General features: G+C 41.3%; 2 protein-coding genes and 7 non-coding genes across 9 annotated transcripts; 8 read left to right on the plus strand and 1 right to left on the minus strand.

The window, feature by feature from the left end:
* The first annotated feature begins 91 nt into the window (after window positions 1–91).
* On the plus strand, window positions 92–5313 carry LOC138631819 (cilia- and flagella-associated protein 251). The gene is made up of 3 exons (XM_069717017.1): window positions 92–426; window positions 1930–2597; window positions 4505–5313. The coding sequence occupies exons 2-3, from the start codon at window positions 1965–1967 to the stop codon at window positions 4661–4663; spliced, it is 792 nt and encodes a 263-aa protein (XP_069573118.1). The 5' UTR covers window positions 92–426; window positions 1930–1964; the 3' UTR covers window positions 4664–5313.
* Window positions 5314–10079: 4766 nt separating this feature from the next.
* Window positions 10080–10143, plus strand: LOC138631822 (small nucleolar RNA SNORD29). The gene has a single exon (XR_011311749.1). It is a non-coding gene; the product is annotated as a small nucleolar RNA SNORD29 (small nucleolar RNA).
* A 268-nt stretch (window positions 10144–10411) lies between these two features.
* Window positions 10412–10481, plus strand: LOC138631825 (small nucleolar RNA SNORD30). Its single transcript, XR_011311752.1, has one exon. It is a non-coding gene; the product is annotated as a small nucleolar RNA SNORD30 (small nucleolar RNA).
* A 209-nt stretch (window positions 10482–10690) lies between these two features.
* Window positions 10691–10816, plus strand: LOC138631824 (small nucleolar RNA SNORD22). The gene has a single exon (XR_011311751.1). It is a non-coding gene; the product is annotated as a small nucleolar RNA SNORD22 (small nucleolar RNA).
* A 635-nt stretch (window positions 10817–11451) lies between these two features.
* Window positions 11452–11526, plus strand: LOC138631828 (small nucleolar RNA SNORD31). Its single transcript, XR_011311754.1, has one exon. It is a non-coding gene; the product is annotated as a small nucleolar RNA SNORD31 (small nucleolar RNA).
* A 216-nt stretch (window positions 11527–11742) lies between these two features.
* On the plus strand, window positions 11743–11815 carry LOC138631829 (small nucleolar RNA SNORD31). Its single transcript, XR_011311755.1, has one exon. It is a non-coding gene; the product is annotated as a small nucleolar RNA SNORD31 (small nucleolar RNA).
* A 142-nt stretch (window positions 11816–11957) lies between these two features.
* LOC138631823 (small nucleolar RNA SNORD31) lies at window positions 11958–12033 on the plus strand. Its single transcript, XR_011311750.1, has one exon. It is a non-coding gene; the product is annotated as a small nucleolar RNA SNORD31 (small nucleolar RNA).
* Window positions 12034–12181: 148 nt separating this feature from the next.
* LOC138631826 (small nucleolar RNA SNORD31) lies at window positions 12182–12256 on the plus strand. The gene has a single exon (XR_011311753.1). It is a non-coding gene; the product is annotated as a small nucleolar RNA SNORD31 (small nucleolar RNA).
* A 1051-nt stretch (window positions 12257–13307) lies between these two features.
* On the minus strand, window positions 13308–15511 carry arl2 (ADP-ribosylation factor-like 2). Its single transcript, XM_069716977.1, has 5 exons — window positions 15292–15511; window positions 14925–15035; window positions 14271–14433; window positions 13869–13949; window positions 13308–13735 (listed from the first exon to the last, which is right to left on the minus strand). Exons 1-5 carry the CDS (start codon window positions 15354–15356, stop codon window positions 13601–13603), a joined length of 555 nt encoding a protein of 184 aa, XP_069573078.1. The 5' UTR covers window positions 15357–15511; the 3' UTR covers window positions 13308–13600.
* Window positions 15512–18346: the final 2835 nt, after the last annotated feature.

The raw sequence follows: 18346 nt of genomic DNA on the forward strand, positions 1-18346 counted from the left end.
TTTATCTCTTACTCAGTGTGTGTTTAGGGATGTAAAGAGAAGGACTGTGTTTCGAAGTGGAGAGACAGACAAAGAGTCGTTGATAGTGAGAGTGCTTTCCTGCATGTGTGCGCGACCTCCTGATGTGTGTGTGTGTGTGTGTGTGTGTGTGTGTGTGTGTGTGTGTGTGTGTGTGTGTGTGTGTGTGTGTGTTTGATTCGGTGACGACAGAAGTGCAGGTTTGGGCAGGGCTGGTGTGTGACGTTGTGTGTTAGAGGAGAGCTGAGCTGAGCTCCCAGCTCTCAGTCATTCACTCTGCTTTCAGGCACACTTGAAGGAGGTTGTTGTTTAGTGGTGCTCTCACACACACACACACACACACACACACACACACACACGCACACACACACACACACAGAGGGCAAAGACACAACACCAAGACATCAGGTAAGACTCTTTCTTTATTCATGCCTGATACTTGTTGCTACACTATGGCGCACTGCAGCGTAAATATAAAGTGTCTTGTCAAGACGTTCGGTCCATTTCTATTCGTTCTTTCATTCCTGTTTGTCTGATTTTATCACTGTTGACATGCTTCCTTTTCTCTTGATCTATTCGTCATTTTCAACTCAACTTTTTTTCAGTTTTCCTCCTGTTTACCAACATGTTTCTGTGTTTACGCAACACGATGTAACTTATTTTGCCCAAGTTTTATTTTCTACAGGTAAGAATGCATGTTCTCTGGTGTGAACGCAGTCTGCAGTTTCTTGTTTTGGAAAATAATCGTATTCACTTACTTGCCGAGTCCAATGAAAAGAGGAAGTGCTCGTCTTTAATTCACATGCTCTGTTTTTGTTTGTTGAAACGTAGAGGACAGGAGGGCAAAGCTGAGGCAGAAGGGCAGAAAATAATAGTATAAACTTTTCTATATATATTTCTATATATTATTTATATTTTTTGCACTCTTCTAGTTAAACGTAAAAAAAAAGCGTATTCAAACAAAGCTGTTTTTGTGTGCATTTGCTTCTTGTGTAACTGGAGGTGAAAAGGTTTAAAAGGTTAATTAATCACATGGAGCAGAAACATCTGACAACACGATCTGTGATGTCACAGCAGGTGTTTTCTTATTGGCTGCTATGACGTCACTGATCTGCGACGTGCAACCGACATTTAAGTTCATATATTTATAGAAATTTCGTGATTTATGTTCCAACCGTTTTAATGTTATTGAGAACAAACCAACAGACTTTGACACTGATAGTTCAAACTGAAGTCATTGATTTTGGCTGCTGTCCAGCATCCAGCTGGTTAGTTTGGTGTCAAAGTCTGACTGATTGTGTGTGTGTGTGTGTGTGTGTGTGTGTGTGTGTGTGTGTGTGTGTGTGTGTGTGTGTGTGTGTGTGTGTGTGTGTGTGTGTTTATCTTTCGCTGTGAGAACAGTGTGTCTTTAGTTTTGACATCCAGAGATTATCGCAGCCCCGATAACGTTGACTCTGACCTTCAGACACACACGTGTACATATTTAATCAAGTCAAAAAGCAGAACTGTGGCTGCAAAGTGCTGTGACCAAAAAGATGAGAGCTGGTGGGTTTCCTCCATAAACATCTCGTGATGCTTCACACAGCACGTGTTGTACATCACACACCGTCCACAGCAGCAGATTCACTCTGATTAAAAAAAACATGCACACTCACAAGACGCCGGTGGTAGAATTTCAATAATCCTCCATCTGCGGTCTTTCAGGGCACTTTATCTCCACTTTCTTTCCACTTTTATCGCCTTTGTTGTTGTTGTCGTCGAACACCTTTTGTGATTCATGTGATCCTCTTCTTACTATGAACTGTTTGGAAGTGTGTGTGTGAGAACGAAGGAGACCCAAAGGGTGAGAAAGAGGGCAGACGTTATGTAACGGCATTCATCTCTAATCTCTCCTGCTGCCTTTTCTTTCAGAGGTAAGAAAACGGGAGAAGTAAAAATAAGAGAAGATGACAATTGGCAAGAACTCCAGGAAGAGCTCAGTGCGAAGCTCCATCCGGGCCCCGAAGTTTCTGGACAAATCCAGTGGCTTCTACGGACGCCTCGACGAGCCTGAGTCCGCCACAGAGGAGAGGGGGAGAGAGGTGGAGGAGAACGGGGGAGTCAAGAGCAGCTCATCCCAACCCGGGGCAGACGAGAGGGAAGAGGCTGAGGCCTTTGAGTTCACCGAAGGGACGATGGGAGACGACGGCGAGACTCTCCTGCGCAGGAAACCCGGCCGCAGCAGCAGCAGGTGGAGGAGAAGCTCCAGGAGGAAGCAGAAGGACGGCGAGCAGGCCCGAGACGAGAGGCCCGGCCCGGACACGGAGCGTCCCGCCGACGCCCCGGAGGACAGCCGGGTGAAGACAGAGGCAGAGAAGACAGAGGAGGAGAGCGAGAAGACGGGCAGAGCGAAGGAGGCCGCGCTCGTTCACTTCCCGGTCCGGGAGGAAGAGGACAACCAGGTCCTGATCAGAGACAAGAAGAGAGGACGAGAGGAGGAGGAGGAGGAGGAGGAGGGAGAGGAGGAGAGAAGGATGAAGAAGGAGCAAGAGGAGGGGATGAAAATGGTGAAGAGGAACACGGCGAAGAATTATCGCAAGGTGAGAGAAAAACCAGTCGGTTTGTCCTGCAGAGTAAAATGTCTCCTGAATTCCACACTGAGCTCCTGCTGGTTAAACTTTAAGCCCTGAAGGTTGCTGTGAGTTTGTGGAACAGAGGGGTAAAGTTCTCCCTCCACATCCCCCATGTAATTCACGCTGGGATATTAATCACCATGGAAACTATCACATTATCTTAATAATCAACTGCCACCAGGAGTCAAAGTCCAGCAGGACACACGGGGCGACCTCTGACGGGGTTTTTTCTCGACTTCACGTTTTAATGACGTGGAAATAAAAAAAATTAAAAATTGAAGCTTAACACAGGCTTCCCTCACCGGCTACGAGTGACAGCAGGTGGAGGTGAACGTACCTCCACCTGCTCCACGCACACACATTCCTGGGCCTCCTATATCACGTGCTTTGATCAGTGGCAGCGTTGACCCGCCTCCTAAACCCACATCATAAAAACATTCCTCTGATGGTAATCAGTTTCGGGCCTCATAGTCGGACCTCCGGAGAGATTAGAAAACCGCCTCATCAGAGAAAAACTACAGCGTCACAAAAAAAAAATACTGTTCTATTGGAAAATTTACATCCTGTACTCACTTTAAAGCTAAGAAGTGGTATATTCCCGATCGCCGTAAATGCACCTGTTACTATAGCAACAGGTTTAGATCCGTGTTCCCAACCTTTTTTTTTTTTACCTGGTGGAATTTTTACAGGTGAGCAGCCTTTTCACAAAAAGGTTTACGAGACTTTTATTTCCTATGAATTCCCCTGTAACTCTGCTCCACCTGCAGAAACAATAGACAGTTTGTCCACGTCCAAATAACAATACCTGCTGTCTCCATTAATTCCATGTGAATGCAGTGAGTCACTTGAACATGCAAAACAGGTGAAATATAGTCAACTAGGAAGCTTCCAATTATTAAATAAAGCACCAGTGTGTAAATTTAGGGGCTACTAAAATAATTATAATTATGTATTCATTTATGTCTAATCACCAGAAATTAAGAATTGTTTTAATTTTCTTACCCCAGAAGGAGCCCTTAATTTCTACATTTCTACAGCAGGTCCTTTTTTATTTTTAATTTTATTTTTGCACGGCATGTTTCTACAGTAGCCCAGGAGGGACAAACCAAATACCTGATCTAGAGAGAAACTTTTGTATTTTGCGTGATTTTCACAGCCACTGTAGATTCCCCTGCACACTTGGAAGAGGAAGGTGAGGCGAGGGGGTGTTCAGTTGGTTGCAGTCTGCAACTTCACCACTAGAGGCCACTAAATCCTGCACATTGCTCCTTTAATGGATCTCTACATGGGTTTAACTTTAAAATCAACCCAACAGACTCCAGTCTAACTTAAATAAATAAAACGATATAGTTCTCCTTACTTTGACCGAAACTATTGGAGGTTAATTCTTCTTCTTCTTCTTCGAGAGAGATAAGACTCAAGATCTCATAATTTTAGCCTCTTTAAGCATGATGATGTTTGTGGCTCCACTACTTTAGTCCAGACTGAAATATTTCAACACCTACTGGATTGATTGCCATCAAATTTGGTTCAGACATCTTCTCTAACGACATAACGTGGCAGCCACTGGTCATAAATACTTAAGTTTATGACCAAATAGGTACAAAACTAATAAAAGCAAAGTGTCGCAGGGTCTCTAACATTTCTGCAGACTTTTATCCTGTGGACTGAATGTGAGGCAAACATTTACTTTGTGTTCGTTTTGAACACACCGTTGGTTTTGTTTGCCCTTAAAAATGAATTCAGCGGTATTTATCGTATTTAATATCTGTACAAAACTATGACGGTGCTGTAAGATCGGATGGATGGATTTAAATCTGTTATCTGACCACGCCGTGCAGAGTGCTAACCCTCCCCCTCCTCCGTCCCATCAGGCCTTGGACCGAGCCTTTCGTCGCGGCTGGGAGGCCTTCATCACCAACCTCTACAGTGTCACCCTCACGCCTGTGACATCATCATCCTCACCACCGCCTTCCTCGCCTTCGTTGAAGAAGAAGCAGCTGCATCGCTCTGTGCTGGCTGAGTTTCGGTAGACCGGGAGAAAGTACACGGACAATAAAACCAAACTCTTTTTAACTTTTAATCCAATGAGATGCAGCGTTTACCTGAATCCGGGCTGTGTGACACTTACCAGACCTTCAGTGGGACTTTTATAGTCACATGATGCGTTCGGGTCCTCAGAAACATGAATTATTTATAGCGCTTACTGAGTCTTAATCACTCTATATAATGTTTACTGCCTTATCACATCACGGTGCTCATCAGTTTGCACACAGACTGCAGATACTCACTTTTGTCTTTATGAGCTGAAGGAAGCCGAGTTGCTGATTTTACAGTGACGTCTATGAGACTGGTTTGAAAGGAGAAGTTCAGTCTTTGTATGACTGAGTTCAGCAGCTACTGGCTCCCTGATTTCAGCTTTTAGTCTTTGCTTCTTATACCTGGTCCAATGTTAGGAGCAACGTAGTGTAAATGATCTCCGCTTCCTTTAGGTTGGCATGATGAAATGCTGTAAGTGTTGACGTGTAACCAAAAGGAATGGAAACGTTGAAGAGAGCAGCAGCGTTGTGTGCGATTCTGTGCTAGGCTATGTTTACAATAATGCAACATATATGTATGCCATATCATATTACTTATATATAGGTCGTATTATCAACTATTAATCCTAAGGGGTAGACGAAAGGCTGTGCTTGTGAATGAAGATGTAGACGAAAGGCTGTGTTTGTGAATGAAGGTGTAGACAACAGGCTGTGTATGTGAATGAGAGTGATACTGCTGGGCCAAACCAAAAGGTCACAGGAGGGGGTCGGCAACCTGTGGGGTCACATACTGTTGTTCTTTGAGTCATAAGCAGGAACAGACAGGCTGTCCCGAGGACTCCAGGGTGTGAAGGAAGACAACCACCACCTCGACCAACCAACAAAGGACACATCAATACACATGACTTTTTGGTGTCTGGACTATAAGAAGACTGGGTCAAGGAAAGTCAGGAGGTCAGACTTCGTGAACTGACACATACTCTGTTGCAGTCAGGGAAACATAGTCTGGACCCAGAGCTCTGTAAACTGATTATTCTGCTGCTGTTAAATAAATATCTTGAAGCCTGACATCTGTTGCCTCATTAAAGAACACGCAGGACTGGAGGCTGACACATATTGGCTTTGTACTAGCAGGAGCCCAAGTCCAACAGCTGACTGATTGGTGAACTGTTGTTCTGCAGATATTCACATCTCTGAGTGATTATCAGCTCCATTCATGGCTGTCTAGTAATCAGTGAGGTTAGTGAGAGGAGGACAGTCAATATTTACACAGTAGCATTGTGATTATTACATTATAATGCACACATTTGTTTGATGATATATGTCAAGTGGTTTAAACAGGGTTTTTCCACAGAAATACATGAGAGTTGTCATGTAGTGCAGCTTGTTAGTGTCTTCCTCATGACTTCCTCCTGTGTGTCCTGGTGAAGGTTATTAAACCTGAAGGGAAACAGGAGGGTGGATCTCTTTATTTTCTGGTTATTAATTGGTATTAAATCCAGCAGCAGAATCAAATAAATGTCTTTTCATTATTTAATTGTAGCTACAGGTCTCTTTTTTTATGTGCACTTCTCTTTGGAAAGAATACTACTGTTGAAATGGCAAACTATATTTAAGAACTTTTAATTATTGACCTTTACAGAAATTAAATAAATTTTTGCAATAAACCTGCTGTAGTTTCCTGTTGTCTACGATGGATTTTTAAATTATGCGTTCTTAGTCGTCACTGAACTGAGACTGAATAAATCGAAGAAAAAAAACGAGAAGAAAAACAGTTATGTCCAATAAATATTGTTTTCAGTTTGTTGACTTTTTCCTCTAATTTTTAGATGTGAGACATTTAGAGGGAGAGAAAAAAAAATCCCTATTTGGTGGATCTGTTAACATCTAATAGATATCTGAAATGTGACCCTGATCTACACGCTGTTTTTTGTAATAAGACAATAAATAATAAATAATAATGCAATAAAGCGGTCAAATAAATCTAACGGAGTTGAAAGCACAACCTTCATATCTAATGGAAATACTTCAGAAAACTATATGTACCTCAAAACTCCACTTAAATACACAACCTGAGTCAATGTACTCAGTTACTGTGAAGGGCTGCTCGAAGATTTTCAGACAATTTGTATATAATATATATAGATATATACTGTACTGTATATACTGTGCATTTTATATTTATATTTTATATTTTTACTGCTATTTTACCGCTATTTTATTGCTTTTCTATTGTTCTATTATTATCTTATTGCTTCTGCATGCTGCTGTAGCGAAAAAATTTTCCTCTCGGGGATTAATAAAGTAACTACCTAACCTAACAAACTTTTATACAATCTATAATGTGAGATAAATGTCTGTATCTCTGTTGTCACCTAGCGGAAGTAAAAAAAAAATGAATAATAATTAAAAAAAAGCGGCTACGTAACCGGAAATGACGTACAAAACAAACGCTTTCTCGCTTTCTTCAAACGTATTTTAAAGCATAACGTGTTTGCTCTAAAACAAAAAAAACTAAAAAAAAAAAAACCCGGCGAGTTTTACATACATATAAAGTCTTTGTTAAATTAAAATTACCTACAGTTGAATGAAGCCGAAGGAAATGTCGGAGTCCGGGTGAAAGTTTACCGGTGGGCGGAGTCCCGCCGGCGGGGACATAAAAGCCGAACGCACCGGTTTCCTCGTTCACTTCCTCCGCTGGTCCGATTGAGGTAAGAGTCCCTACACGGCCGAGAGCTTCCATTCAATGGTAGATTTCTCTTGTTTGGTTGATAAACTGTTTAAATTGAAAAGCAGCGATGTAAAAAAAAATCTGCAGCCGAAATATTTTTTTTTTTACAACCGGAACTTTTATTTTTTGTTGTTGTTGTTTTTCGGGCTCGCAGCTTCAGTGAGCCGTTTGTGTGCAGCACTCTTTGAGCTGCTCACAATCCTCCACCATCCTCCTGTAAACACGACTAATATCAGTTCAACATGTCTGCTGACATAAAGAAACAAATGTTCTTTTAATGTTTCACCAAATATCGAGACGGAAATCTTTAAAAAATAATCGTATTTTTAGGATGTTAGAAATGGCCGCTGCTGTTTTTGCCTCACTGCGTCTCTCGATGATGATAATTTCACAGACCTGTACTGAATGACTGTGACTGCACTTTATTATTCTGATGGGAGACGACTTTTCACCATTTTTGGTGGTTTATTTTATTTTATTATTATTTTTTTTATAACCGTCTCGTGCTGTCCTGAAACCGCTGCACGCAGCGGTCACGTGGTCTGCTCCCTGCATTATGCTAAAACAATTATTTATATTATTTTTCCAGGTGGTTTAAAGCTGACACCCAAGTTCTGAACAACAGGTAATTTCTCTATAACACGTTATTTGTTGCATTATTATAATAATTTCAGGACATCAGTTTTAGTATCAGATATAACTGATTGCATTGAATTGGCGGGACAAATCCTCATGCTACAGTGATGTAGTATTTGAACTCTCTCACTGAAAACCTCGGGTGGAAACCTTTTCATTTGCTGAGTAGCATGACGGTCGCTGAAGATTGTGCACATTTTGAAACTCCTCTTTAAAACTCACTTAAAAAAAACAAAAACCTTTTTGTTTCAGGTGTGAAGACTCTCAGGTGTTGAGACTCCCTACTGAGGTAATTTTAAAGATTTTCCTCCTCGAGCATCGTAACCCTCTGAACCCCGAAGCACATGTTGTATATCATAAACTATTAGGTTAGGTAGTTACTTTATTAATCCCCAAGGGGACTTTTTTTTTTGCTACAGCAGCATACAGGAAGCAATAAGATAATAAAATAGCAGTAAAAACACATTAAATATAAAATGTATAGTATATACAGTACAGTATCTATCTATCGATATATATCGATAGATACACAAACAACCAAGAAGCAGACAACAGTGTTATTGTTGTGTATTAACGGTGTTAAGACATCTGTCCTTTGGTTGAACATTTGCAGACTTTTTTGTGACTATTGGTTTAAGATGAGTCAGTTGTGCTGAGTGGACACATTTTTGAGTGATACGCAAAGTAATTTCATATGAAATGTCGCAATTTCTGTTAATTTTCTTGGCGCACGGAGACGTTTGAAACTGGGAAAATCCTGCATTTTGCCATTTCTGGTAATGAGTTCTAATTTTGATTAAAAAAAAAAAAAATGTAAAGACAATATTTCAAACCCGCTGCGGGGTTCAGAGGGTTAAAGTTTTAATCCGCCACTGATCAGCCTCGAGTTGTCTCCGGGTTGTTCAGGAGCTCGGTGTGCTGCCGTGATGAGTCTGAACTCTCTCTACCTGAATCAGCGTTTGAAGAAACTACTTTACCAGATTCTGAGTAGCACGCGGGCTCCCCGACATCCTTTACGATAGGAAACGTCATCAAAATAGCCATGATTTTAATCTCTTAACCTTTTTTTTTTTTTTTTTTTACACTCAACAGATATTAGAAGACTTTAAAGATGAAGAATAAGACCAAAGGAGTTCTGCAGGTGAGCATCACCACCGCTGAAATTACACCGTTTCCGCTGCGGCTCTAATTGATGAGTTTTATAATAGACAAGCATATGCCTGACTTTTGTGATGACGGCTAATGAATCTGATCAGCCCCTTGGAAAATGCTGACATGCAAATTTACTTAAAGCATTTATTGCTAACCTAATCTTTTTTTTTTTTTTTACTGCAGGTCAATTCTCATGGTCGATGCCAGACTCCTGGAAGCAGCTTCAACGTGAACCGAGGTGAGTAAAAGACAGTTTATTGATTTTTGTTACTGTCGGGGATGTAAACATGATGATTTCCATTAATGACAAGCATATGCCTGAACAAAGTGATGTCAGCCTTCAATCTGATTCCCCGTTATTAATCTTAACAAAACATTTGGTTCCAGTACATGTGATTAAGTTGCTGCCGTTTCTCTTGTCAGGTTGCAGTTTGACTAGAAGTTTCTGGAAGGAGAAATGTCACCTCAACATGTAAGTCCTCAGTTTACATCCATGTTTGTAATGACACTCGTCAGAAATGCCTGTCCTGTTGTTTATTCAAAATGTACTGGTTTGATGAGTTAATCTGAGTGGCCATTAAAGGGGGAGTTTATTGAGGCGTTTCTGATGGTTTGAAAGGATGACATGGGGTAACACCCATCAAACAGCTGGACGACTGATGTCACATGGCAGTTTGTCACCAAAGCCCTGATCAAACTCGCAAAACTTTTCATGACACTTGAATGGATTTTTTTCCTGTATTACTAAAGTGCTAATTTCTCCTGCAGTGCCTGTTGAGTGAAAAATCATGGAGGAAAACCGGCCACACGTTTCCCGGTAAATATTTGTTTATTTCCTCCTGCTTCCTTTTTAAAGTACATCTATAAATCTCGGCTCTTTCTGTAATGCAGTTTCAATGATGATGAACTTAGCTCACTTTGAACCGATGTGAAACGACACGAACAACTGAGAAACTGCTGTAGCTTGTGATTTTCATTCCTGTTTTAAGGCTGGATTCAAACCAGATTAAGTAACTCCTTCCAACACGATAGTGTGGCTGTCATTCCTGTGATTTCTTTATTGTTTAATTTAGCTAATTGGTTGATTTCACCAATTTAATGTGGCTTTTTTTTTTTTTTGTCCTTGTAGATGACTCATTGACTGCTTCAGCAACATGATGATGTTCAGCTGAAGGTAAGAACACAACTGTAGAAACGCGTCTACTTTTACTACCATACTGGCTGACAATGATGAGATACATCTGGAATCTCGTTCGTCTGAACAGCTGTTGAGAAATGGAATATCTGACATCAGCGAGGATCAGTTGATCATGCGAGACTTGAAACATTTGTGCCTCCACTCACCGTATTGTCCCGTTACAGGTACCTGGCTGTGGACGATGCTGAAATCTGCCCACCAGCATGTTTGTCCAGGTCAGTGAAGCCCTTTGGAGCTACCGAATTAGTTCATGTACTTTTCAGCCTCTAGTAAACATTCTAGACATCAGCGTCGCATCCAGTTTCCTTCATGATGACAACCGCACACGTCTTACGCCTTGTGTCAATGCCAGACCTGAAAAGGTGAACCCACTGGTGTTACCTTGGCAATAAGGGGACGACCTGTCGGGGTTACCAACAGTCTGAATGGAGACAAACGGGGATGTGACCAAACAGTTTAAAGTGGAACTTGTGATGAGTGAATTGACTTTGATCTCAGGCCAGTTTTAAGATGTGGAACAGGTCAACAATTTGAGCAGTCTTGTGTAATCTAATTATTTCCTGTTTGGACCTTATAGGACGGACCTGCCTGTCAAACTATGACCTGGACACGAGGTGAAAGAGGTATGTGTCTGACCCTCGACTACCAACAGGTATATTGTAAAGAAGTATGATGATGATGATGTCCAATCATCCTCGTCTCTCGCAGTGTTAGCCTGGCACCAGAGTGTCCAAATTCCCTTTTGGCCCGATACGACACTGAGAACCCTGGTTGTTGGCTTTGCCAGGTGTAAGGTGATCCTCGGCTCCCGTTAGGGTTCCTCAATTTGAACTGCTCGGTACCAGACACATGACTGACAGACACCACTAACTGATGGTACTTCTGAACAGTAATTCTGTGTTCCAGTAAGGATGCATCCCAATCTTCACCTGTTCTTTTTTTAATCTTCCTCCTTAGGTCACATTGCTGAGGCCAATGGACCGGCTCGTCATCCCGGTTGCTCGAGTTTGTCCCAGAGTTGAGGTCAGTATCTGCTCAGTGTCGTCACTATAAGCAGCCTCTTAAGGCAGAAGTGATGAGTTTCTTATTACCGCCCCAGTCTGAAGATTCATGACTGATTGGTATCCCCTCTGATCAGCACCATTTAGCTTTGTGTGGACAAAAACTAAATACCGTGCATGTTGGTGTAAAGATTAGTTTCCAAACTGTCCCATTATACTGTATTAACATTTTTTTATTTTATTATTTCAGCAGCTCGACATCATCACGCTGATCCCGTGTTCTGTCCAAACATGTCGGTGAGTAACACTTTTTAACCGAGGTGTTGAGGGTTCATAACATGCACCGGTTCAATGTCTGAAGTGATGAGTTCCTTATTACCGCCCCAGTCTGAAGATTCATGACTGATTGGTATCCCCTCTGATCCCATGACTTAAATGTTGTAGCTCCTCCGTTGTCTTGGGGACAGTCTTCTAAAGTTTGTATTGTCTTTTCAGAGACCAGTGTGACATATTGGACCACCTGGAGGATATATGGTAAGAATCATGTTAAATGTTTTTTTTTATTTTTTTTTATAGAAATGATGAGTTCCTTATTACCGCCCCAGTCTGAAGATTCATGACTGATTGGTATCCCCTCTGATCACATGACTTAAACGCTGCAAGTCCTCAGTTGTCTTGGTGACGTGGTTTTCTAAAGTTTGTATTCTCGGTTTCAGGTCTTTTCAGAGACCAGCTCCACATATTGGACCACCTGGAGAATATGTGGTAAGAATCTCATGTTCTTAAAAGGTTTTAATAGAAGTGATGAGTTCCTTATTACCGCCCCAGTCTGAAGATTCATGACTGATTGGTATCCCCTCTGATCAAAACTAAACCTGCCATGATCAAATATAAAATGGGATCAGTTCTGCCATCCATGTCTAAGATGTCATTTTCTGTTGCAGACTGGAAAGAAGTTTGGTGCCATCAGACATGTCTGCAGTTGAAGTTCCACCACAGCTGGAGAGAGGAATGTTTTTGTTTTTTTAAATCACCAGTTATGCATTTTCCTGATGTTTTATTATAGATACTAAATAAAGCTGTTCTCCACTCATTGGGTGACCTACATTTTCTTACAATTTCTGGGCTGCTTATAGTTCAGAGTCTGAAAACATTAAGTACTGGGGGAGATTTACAAAAGTAGGAACTTGTGACATTTAAACAAATGGAATTTGCCAAAGAGATGCTCAACTTAAGACCTCATCATAATTTATTGTATAGAATTAAAACAAATACTGACATTTAACAAAATTTGATTTAAAAACTAGTAATGCTGCCAGCCTGATAAACAACATATTGACTGATCAAAAATTCAACACTACAAATGAACAAATCATAAATAAAGTGAATTTGGGAACGACTGAAAGCTGCTGGTCCAGTTATGAAAGATTAAAACAGCTGGCAAGTCATAAGATTCATTTTTTTTTACTACCATTAACATTCAGCATCTATAGGAAAGTCAAGACATGGTGTGTGCAAGTTACCGATCTGGATCCTTTGGACCAGCTGCTGCTTGTTCAGAGCTCACTAACAGTCGGGGGTTTGAGATTTCTCAACTAGTATACAAAAAAATGCAAATCACATTTATCGGCAACACTTGCAGCTCCAAATACAATCGGCTTGTACCGCGTGCTAAATAAGTTCAATCGATGGACTAAAATTAGACTTTGACTGCCCAAGACAAAATGAAAGCAGCAGCCCAAAAGGACCGGAGTTTAATTGGACTTTCGAATACCACTGTTCGCTTTATTTGAGGCCATAATTTTACAGCACTAAAAAAAATTAATTGAAATACGACTGCAGGAGAGTTGGAGTTCTGGTAGTGATCTGTGCATGAGGGCATTCACATGTAGGAGTGCACTTAAGAAACGGCACCCTGGGTAACTGACAAAAATTAATTTATTAGAAGAAAAAAAAACAACGTTTGGGCACAAATCACGAGTGGACAATCTGATATACCAGAAAGTATAAAACCAGCAGTCATTACTTTGCCTGCAAACAGCAGCTGATGGAACAGAAAAGATTATTGTTTTAACTTGTTTGATCTCCACAGTCTGATCATGATGCTGGAGACATGTCAGAGTTCACCAAGCATGGGTTGCCTTTTATTTTTCTCCCAAACACGCACGCGCACACACACACACACACACGCACACTCACACACACACACACACTCAGTCGGTGGTGAAGATCCTCGCAGCGATGTCGTCCAGCAGCCAGTCCACTCCAGCCAGTAGGTTCTCTCCTGTTACTGCGCTGCAACCAATGATGCACCAGTGGTGACTTTTGATGGCATCCAGATCCAACCCCTGCAGGTAACACACGGGTACAACATCCACTGTGATATATATGCGTTTCATATAAAGAAATTACTTATTAAATCTGTCATTTATATTACTGAAACACCGTCAGGAGTCGCTGCAGCGTGGAAGTGGAGCTCACCTCTTGTATTGCCTCTTTGGACAGGGCTCCTGGTAAGTCCTGTTTGTTGGCAAAAACCAGCAGCGTTGCACCAGCTAACCTCTGCAAGGGGGTTGGAGGAGGGTGGAGGGGGTGCAGCACAGTATATGTTACATAGAAATAATAAGGTGTATGATACTCTCCTGATTTAATAATGTAGTACATCAGTTTTCAATTTAATCAGCTGCACAGACCATCGCTGATTCCAGCTTTAAGCAACCAACAAGTAAAAACGTTGTCGTGCACATTCGTCCCTCGTAGACGGCTCTAAGGTTTGACCGATCCCAAAGGCTCAGATCCATGATTTTACTTTCAGCAAAACTGTAAACAGGCTGCTCCACAACCCAAACACACACATAGTGTGTCTTTTCACTGCGCCTGTACCTCCTCCAGCAGCAGTGTGCCGAGCTCCCGCCTGCAGTCGTCCATTCGGAGTCTGTCTGCGCTGTCCACCACCCACACCAGCCCGTCCGTGCTCTCAAAGTAGTTCCTCCAGTAGGAGCGCAGGGACTTCTGCCCGCCTACGTCCCAAATATTCAGCTTGAACCTGGGAAAAGATTTTTTTTTTTTTTTTAAAAACGCAAGAGGAGAGATCACAAGGAGCGCGGGTGTTAAGTGTACGGGAATTTAGAGGATGATAAGTCACAAATCCTGGCTGGGAAACATACAACATGGAAATGAAACCTGCCATTCCTTTTTCACGTTTACATTTAAGTTTTTTTTATTTTTTTATATCAAATTAGTATGTTTGCTTTTTTTAAATTTTATTTTAGGGAGGACTGCAACCTTTAGATTTGGCGCATTGCAATAAATACAGTATAATATCAGTGTTTCAATTACAGATCGTGTTGAGACACTTGCAGGAGGACGATATATATTATTGTCTTGCATGACGTCATCGTGCAGTGATTAGAAACCTGTGAATGTAGACTTCGGTTTGTGCTTTTTTTTTGCAAGATAAATACAAACAAAACCAAAACCACTTGATTGCACCTTATTGTTTAGTGAACCTTAATTATTTTTGGTGGGTTATATTACCCTCTGTGCTCCAGCGTCTTGATGTTGAAGCCCAGCGTGGGAGAGATGGTGCTGATGTCCTCTCCGTTGAACTTCTTCAGGATGGTCGTCTTCCCCGCGTTGTCCAAACCTCTGCACGCGACAGGTCAAAGAACAACTCGCACACCTGTCAAAGTTGATTAATGAGACTTGTTTAAATTTTAAATTTAATTTTTTTTAAATGATTTTAATTAAAAGTGCTTAATAGCGTGCACGAAACAAACTGCACCCGCGAGTACACCTACTATCCTAAATATCTTTGTTGTTATTGACGCGGGTGACGTCATCTTGAGGTTAATGCATAAATGCCACCCGGTTTCCAGCTAAGCTAACAAACAAGAAAGGATACAACATCAGCAGTCTCATCTCGCGCTCCTTCTGCTTCATCTTCTTCAAAATGGTCAGCAAACCCATCGCCGCGCTTCCCCCCTCCCCCGCTCAACCGCTGCTTTACGAGATAAAAGATATGGAAGTATTTTTTTTAACAGATTTAGGGTCTTTTTGTTTTTTTTTAATGGAAGGTGTTTTAGCTTTCCATAAGCAGCGTTGTGATCCAGGAAGAGGCTCACTGTTTGTCCCGCCTCTGCGTGTCACCGATTGGCTGTTGGAGACTTTTGAAGCAGCGCTGATTGGTCAGCGAGGAATTCGAAAGGTGCGGTCGGGCGTGCTCGCCACACTCGGCTTGTCTAATTTTGGCGCGACGCCCCCGTGCGGCTGTTATGGGAATTACATGTTGAACTCGATCGATTTGAAGATGTGCTCTCAAAGCTCGTTTCCAAAAGAATACAGAATATAGAGTTATGTACTTCCCGAATATAATAAAGAATATGCGAAGGATGTAATAACATTAAAAGGTAGTTTCATAAAAAAATGCTCATATTTCATCAAATTCAGTCAAACCATTTATTTCGGCATATTTAAGTTGCAGTTTGCAGCAGACAGGATGGGAATTGATCAGTGGACAACAGTGTTTGAACATATCTAAGTACTGTACAATTTTGAGGCATTTGCACTTCACTTGAGTATTTCCATTTATACTGCAACTATTTCAGAGGGAAATGTTGTACTTTACTACATTAATTTGGCAGGTTTAGTTCTTTTAAAAAAAAATGAAGATCTGACATAAATGGATGATAAAACAAGGGCTTTACACCACATTAAAATACAACCCGTTGTTAAAGATTGAATTAGTGCAGTCCAACCATTTTGGCTTTTTACAGTTTGCAGTTGGGGGTCACATTTCAGATGTCTATAGGTTGTTAGAAGTTTTTTTCTTTTAATGTTTAAATGATTCAATATCTCAGGGAAAATCAAAGATGAGAGAAAAAGTGCAAAAACTGAAAGAAGATTTTTGGATCAGAATTGAGTTTTTATTCTTTCCTCTCCCATTGATTATCTGAAGACCCTGTATTAGTCAGTACTTTTACTTAAGTACAGGATACTACTTCTTCAGTCACTGATTGTCAAGGCGTATATGCAGTAAAAAAAACAACAACAAAAAAACTTGTCTGTGGGAAATGAACGAGCCTGAAACAACGTTTAAATGACGGATCACATTGTTATAAAGATTTTTTTTGTTTGCCCCCTCCTGTGGTCCAGATACAGTGCATCTGGAAAGTATTCACAGCGCTTCACTTTTTACACATTTTGTTATGTTACAGCCTTATTCCAAAATGGATTAAATTCATTTTTTTCCTCAAAATTCTACACACAATATCCCATAATGACAAAGTGAAAATAGTTTGTTTAAAATTTTTGCAAATCTATTAAAAATAAAGAACGAAAATATAACGTACATAAGTATTCACAGCCTTTGCTCAATCCTTTGTTGAAGCACCTTTGTCAGTAATTACAGCCACAAATCTTTTTGAGTATGATGCTATAAGCTTGGCACCTATTCTTGGGCAGTTTCTCCCCTTCTTCTTTGCAGGACCTCTCAAGCTCCATCAGGTTGGATGGTGAACATTGGTGGACAGCCATTTTCAGATCTCTCCAGAGATGTTCAATCGGGTTCAAGTCTGGGCTCTGCCTGGGCCTCTCAAAGACATTCACAGAGTTGTCCCGAAGCCACTCCTTTGTTATCTTGGCTGTGTGTTTCAGGTCGTTGCCCTGTTGGAAGATGAACCTTCGCCCCAGTCTGAGGTCCAGAGCGCTCGGGAGAAGTTTTTCATCAAGGATGTCTCTGTACATTGCTGCATTCATCTTTCCCTCCATCCTGACTAGTCTCCCAGTTCCTGCCGCTGAAAAACATCCCCACAGCATGATGCTGCCACCACCATGCTTCACCGTAGAGATGGTGTTGGCCCGGTGATGAGCGGTGCCTGGTTTCCTCCAGACATGACGCTTGACATTCAGGCCAAAGAGTTCAATCTTTGTTTCATCAGACCAGAAAATTTAGTTTCTCCTGGTCTGACAGTCCTTCAGGTGCCTTTTGTCAAACTCCAGATGAGCTGTCATGTGCCTTTTACTGAGGAGTGGCTTCCGTCTGTCCACTCTACCATACAGACCTGCTTGGTGGAGTGCTGCAGAGATGGTTGTCCTTCTGGAAGGTTCTCCTCTCTTCACAGAGCAACGTTGGAGCTCTGTCAGAGTGACCATCGGGTTCTTGGTCACCTCCCTGACTAAGGCCCTTCTCCCCCGATCGCTCAGTTTGGCATGGCGGCCAACTCTAGGAAGAGTCCTGGTGGTTCCAAACTTCTTCCATTTACAGATGATGGAGGCCACTGTGCTCATTGGGACCTTCAATGCTGCAGAAATGTTTCTGTACCCTTCCCCAGATCTGTGCCTCGATACAATCCTGTCTCGGAGGTCTACAGACAATTCTTTGGACTTCATGGCTTGGTTTGTGCTCTGACATGCACTGTCAACTGTGGGACCTTATATAGACGGTGTGTTTCTTTCCAAATCATGTCCAATCAACTGAATTTACCAGGTGGACTCCAATCAAGTTGTAGAAACATCTCAAGGATGATCAGTGGAAACAGGATGCACCTGAGCTCAATTTTGAGTGTAATGGCAAAGGCTGTGAATACTTGTGTACATGTAATTTTTTTCATTTTTGATTTTTAATAGATTTGCAAAAATTTCAAAAAAATGTATTTCACATTGTCATTATGGGGTATTGTGTGTAGAATTTTGAGGGGAAAAATGAATTTAATCCATTTTGAAATAAGGCTGTAATATAACAAAATGTGGAAAAAGTGAAGCGCTGTGAATACTTTCCAGATGCACTGTATGTGATTTATTTCCTTATTCCCTATATATTACAAACTTGCACATTATGTGCTTACATATGTCAGAGAATAAGGTTAATTAAACTGCTATCTAAAACAGGAGTCATACAGAGCTGTGGAAGAATTCAGTCCTCTTTTAATTCAGTGCTCATTTCACACTATACATATGGT

The sequence above is a fragment of the Brachyistius frenatus genome, unplaced genomic scaffold, assembly GCF_029030835.1.
Source record: "Brachyistius frenatus isolate BFR_SWC_R1_liver_20210118 unplaced genomic scaffold, ASM2903083v1 Contig_166, whole genome shotgun sequence".
Taxonomy (NCBI): domain Eukaryota; kingdom Metazoa; phylum Chordata; class Actinopteri; family Embiotocidae; genus Brachyistius; species Brachyistius frenatus.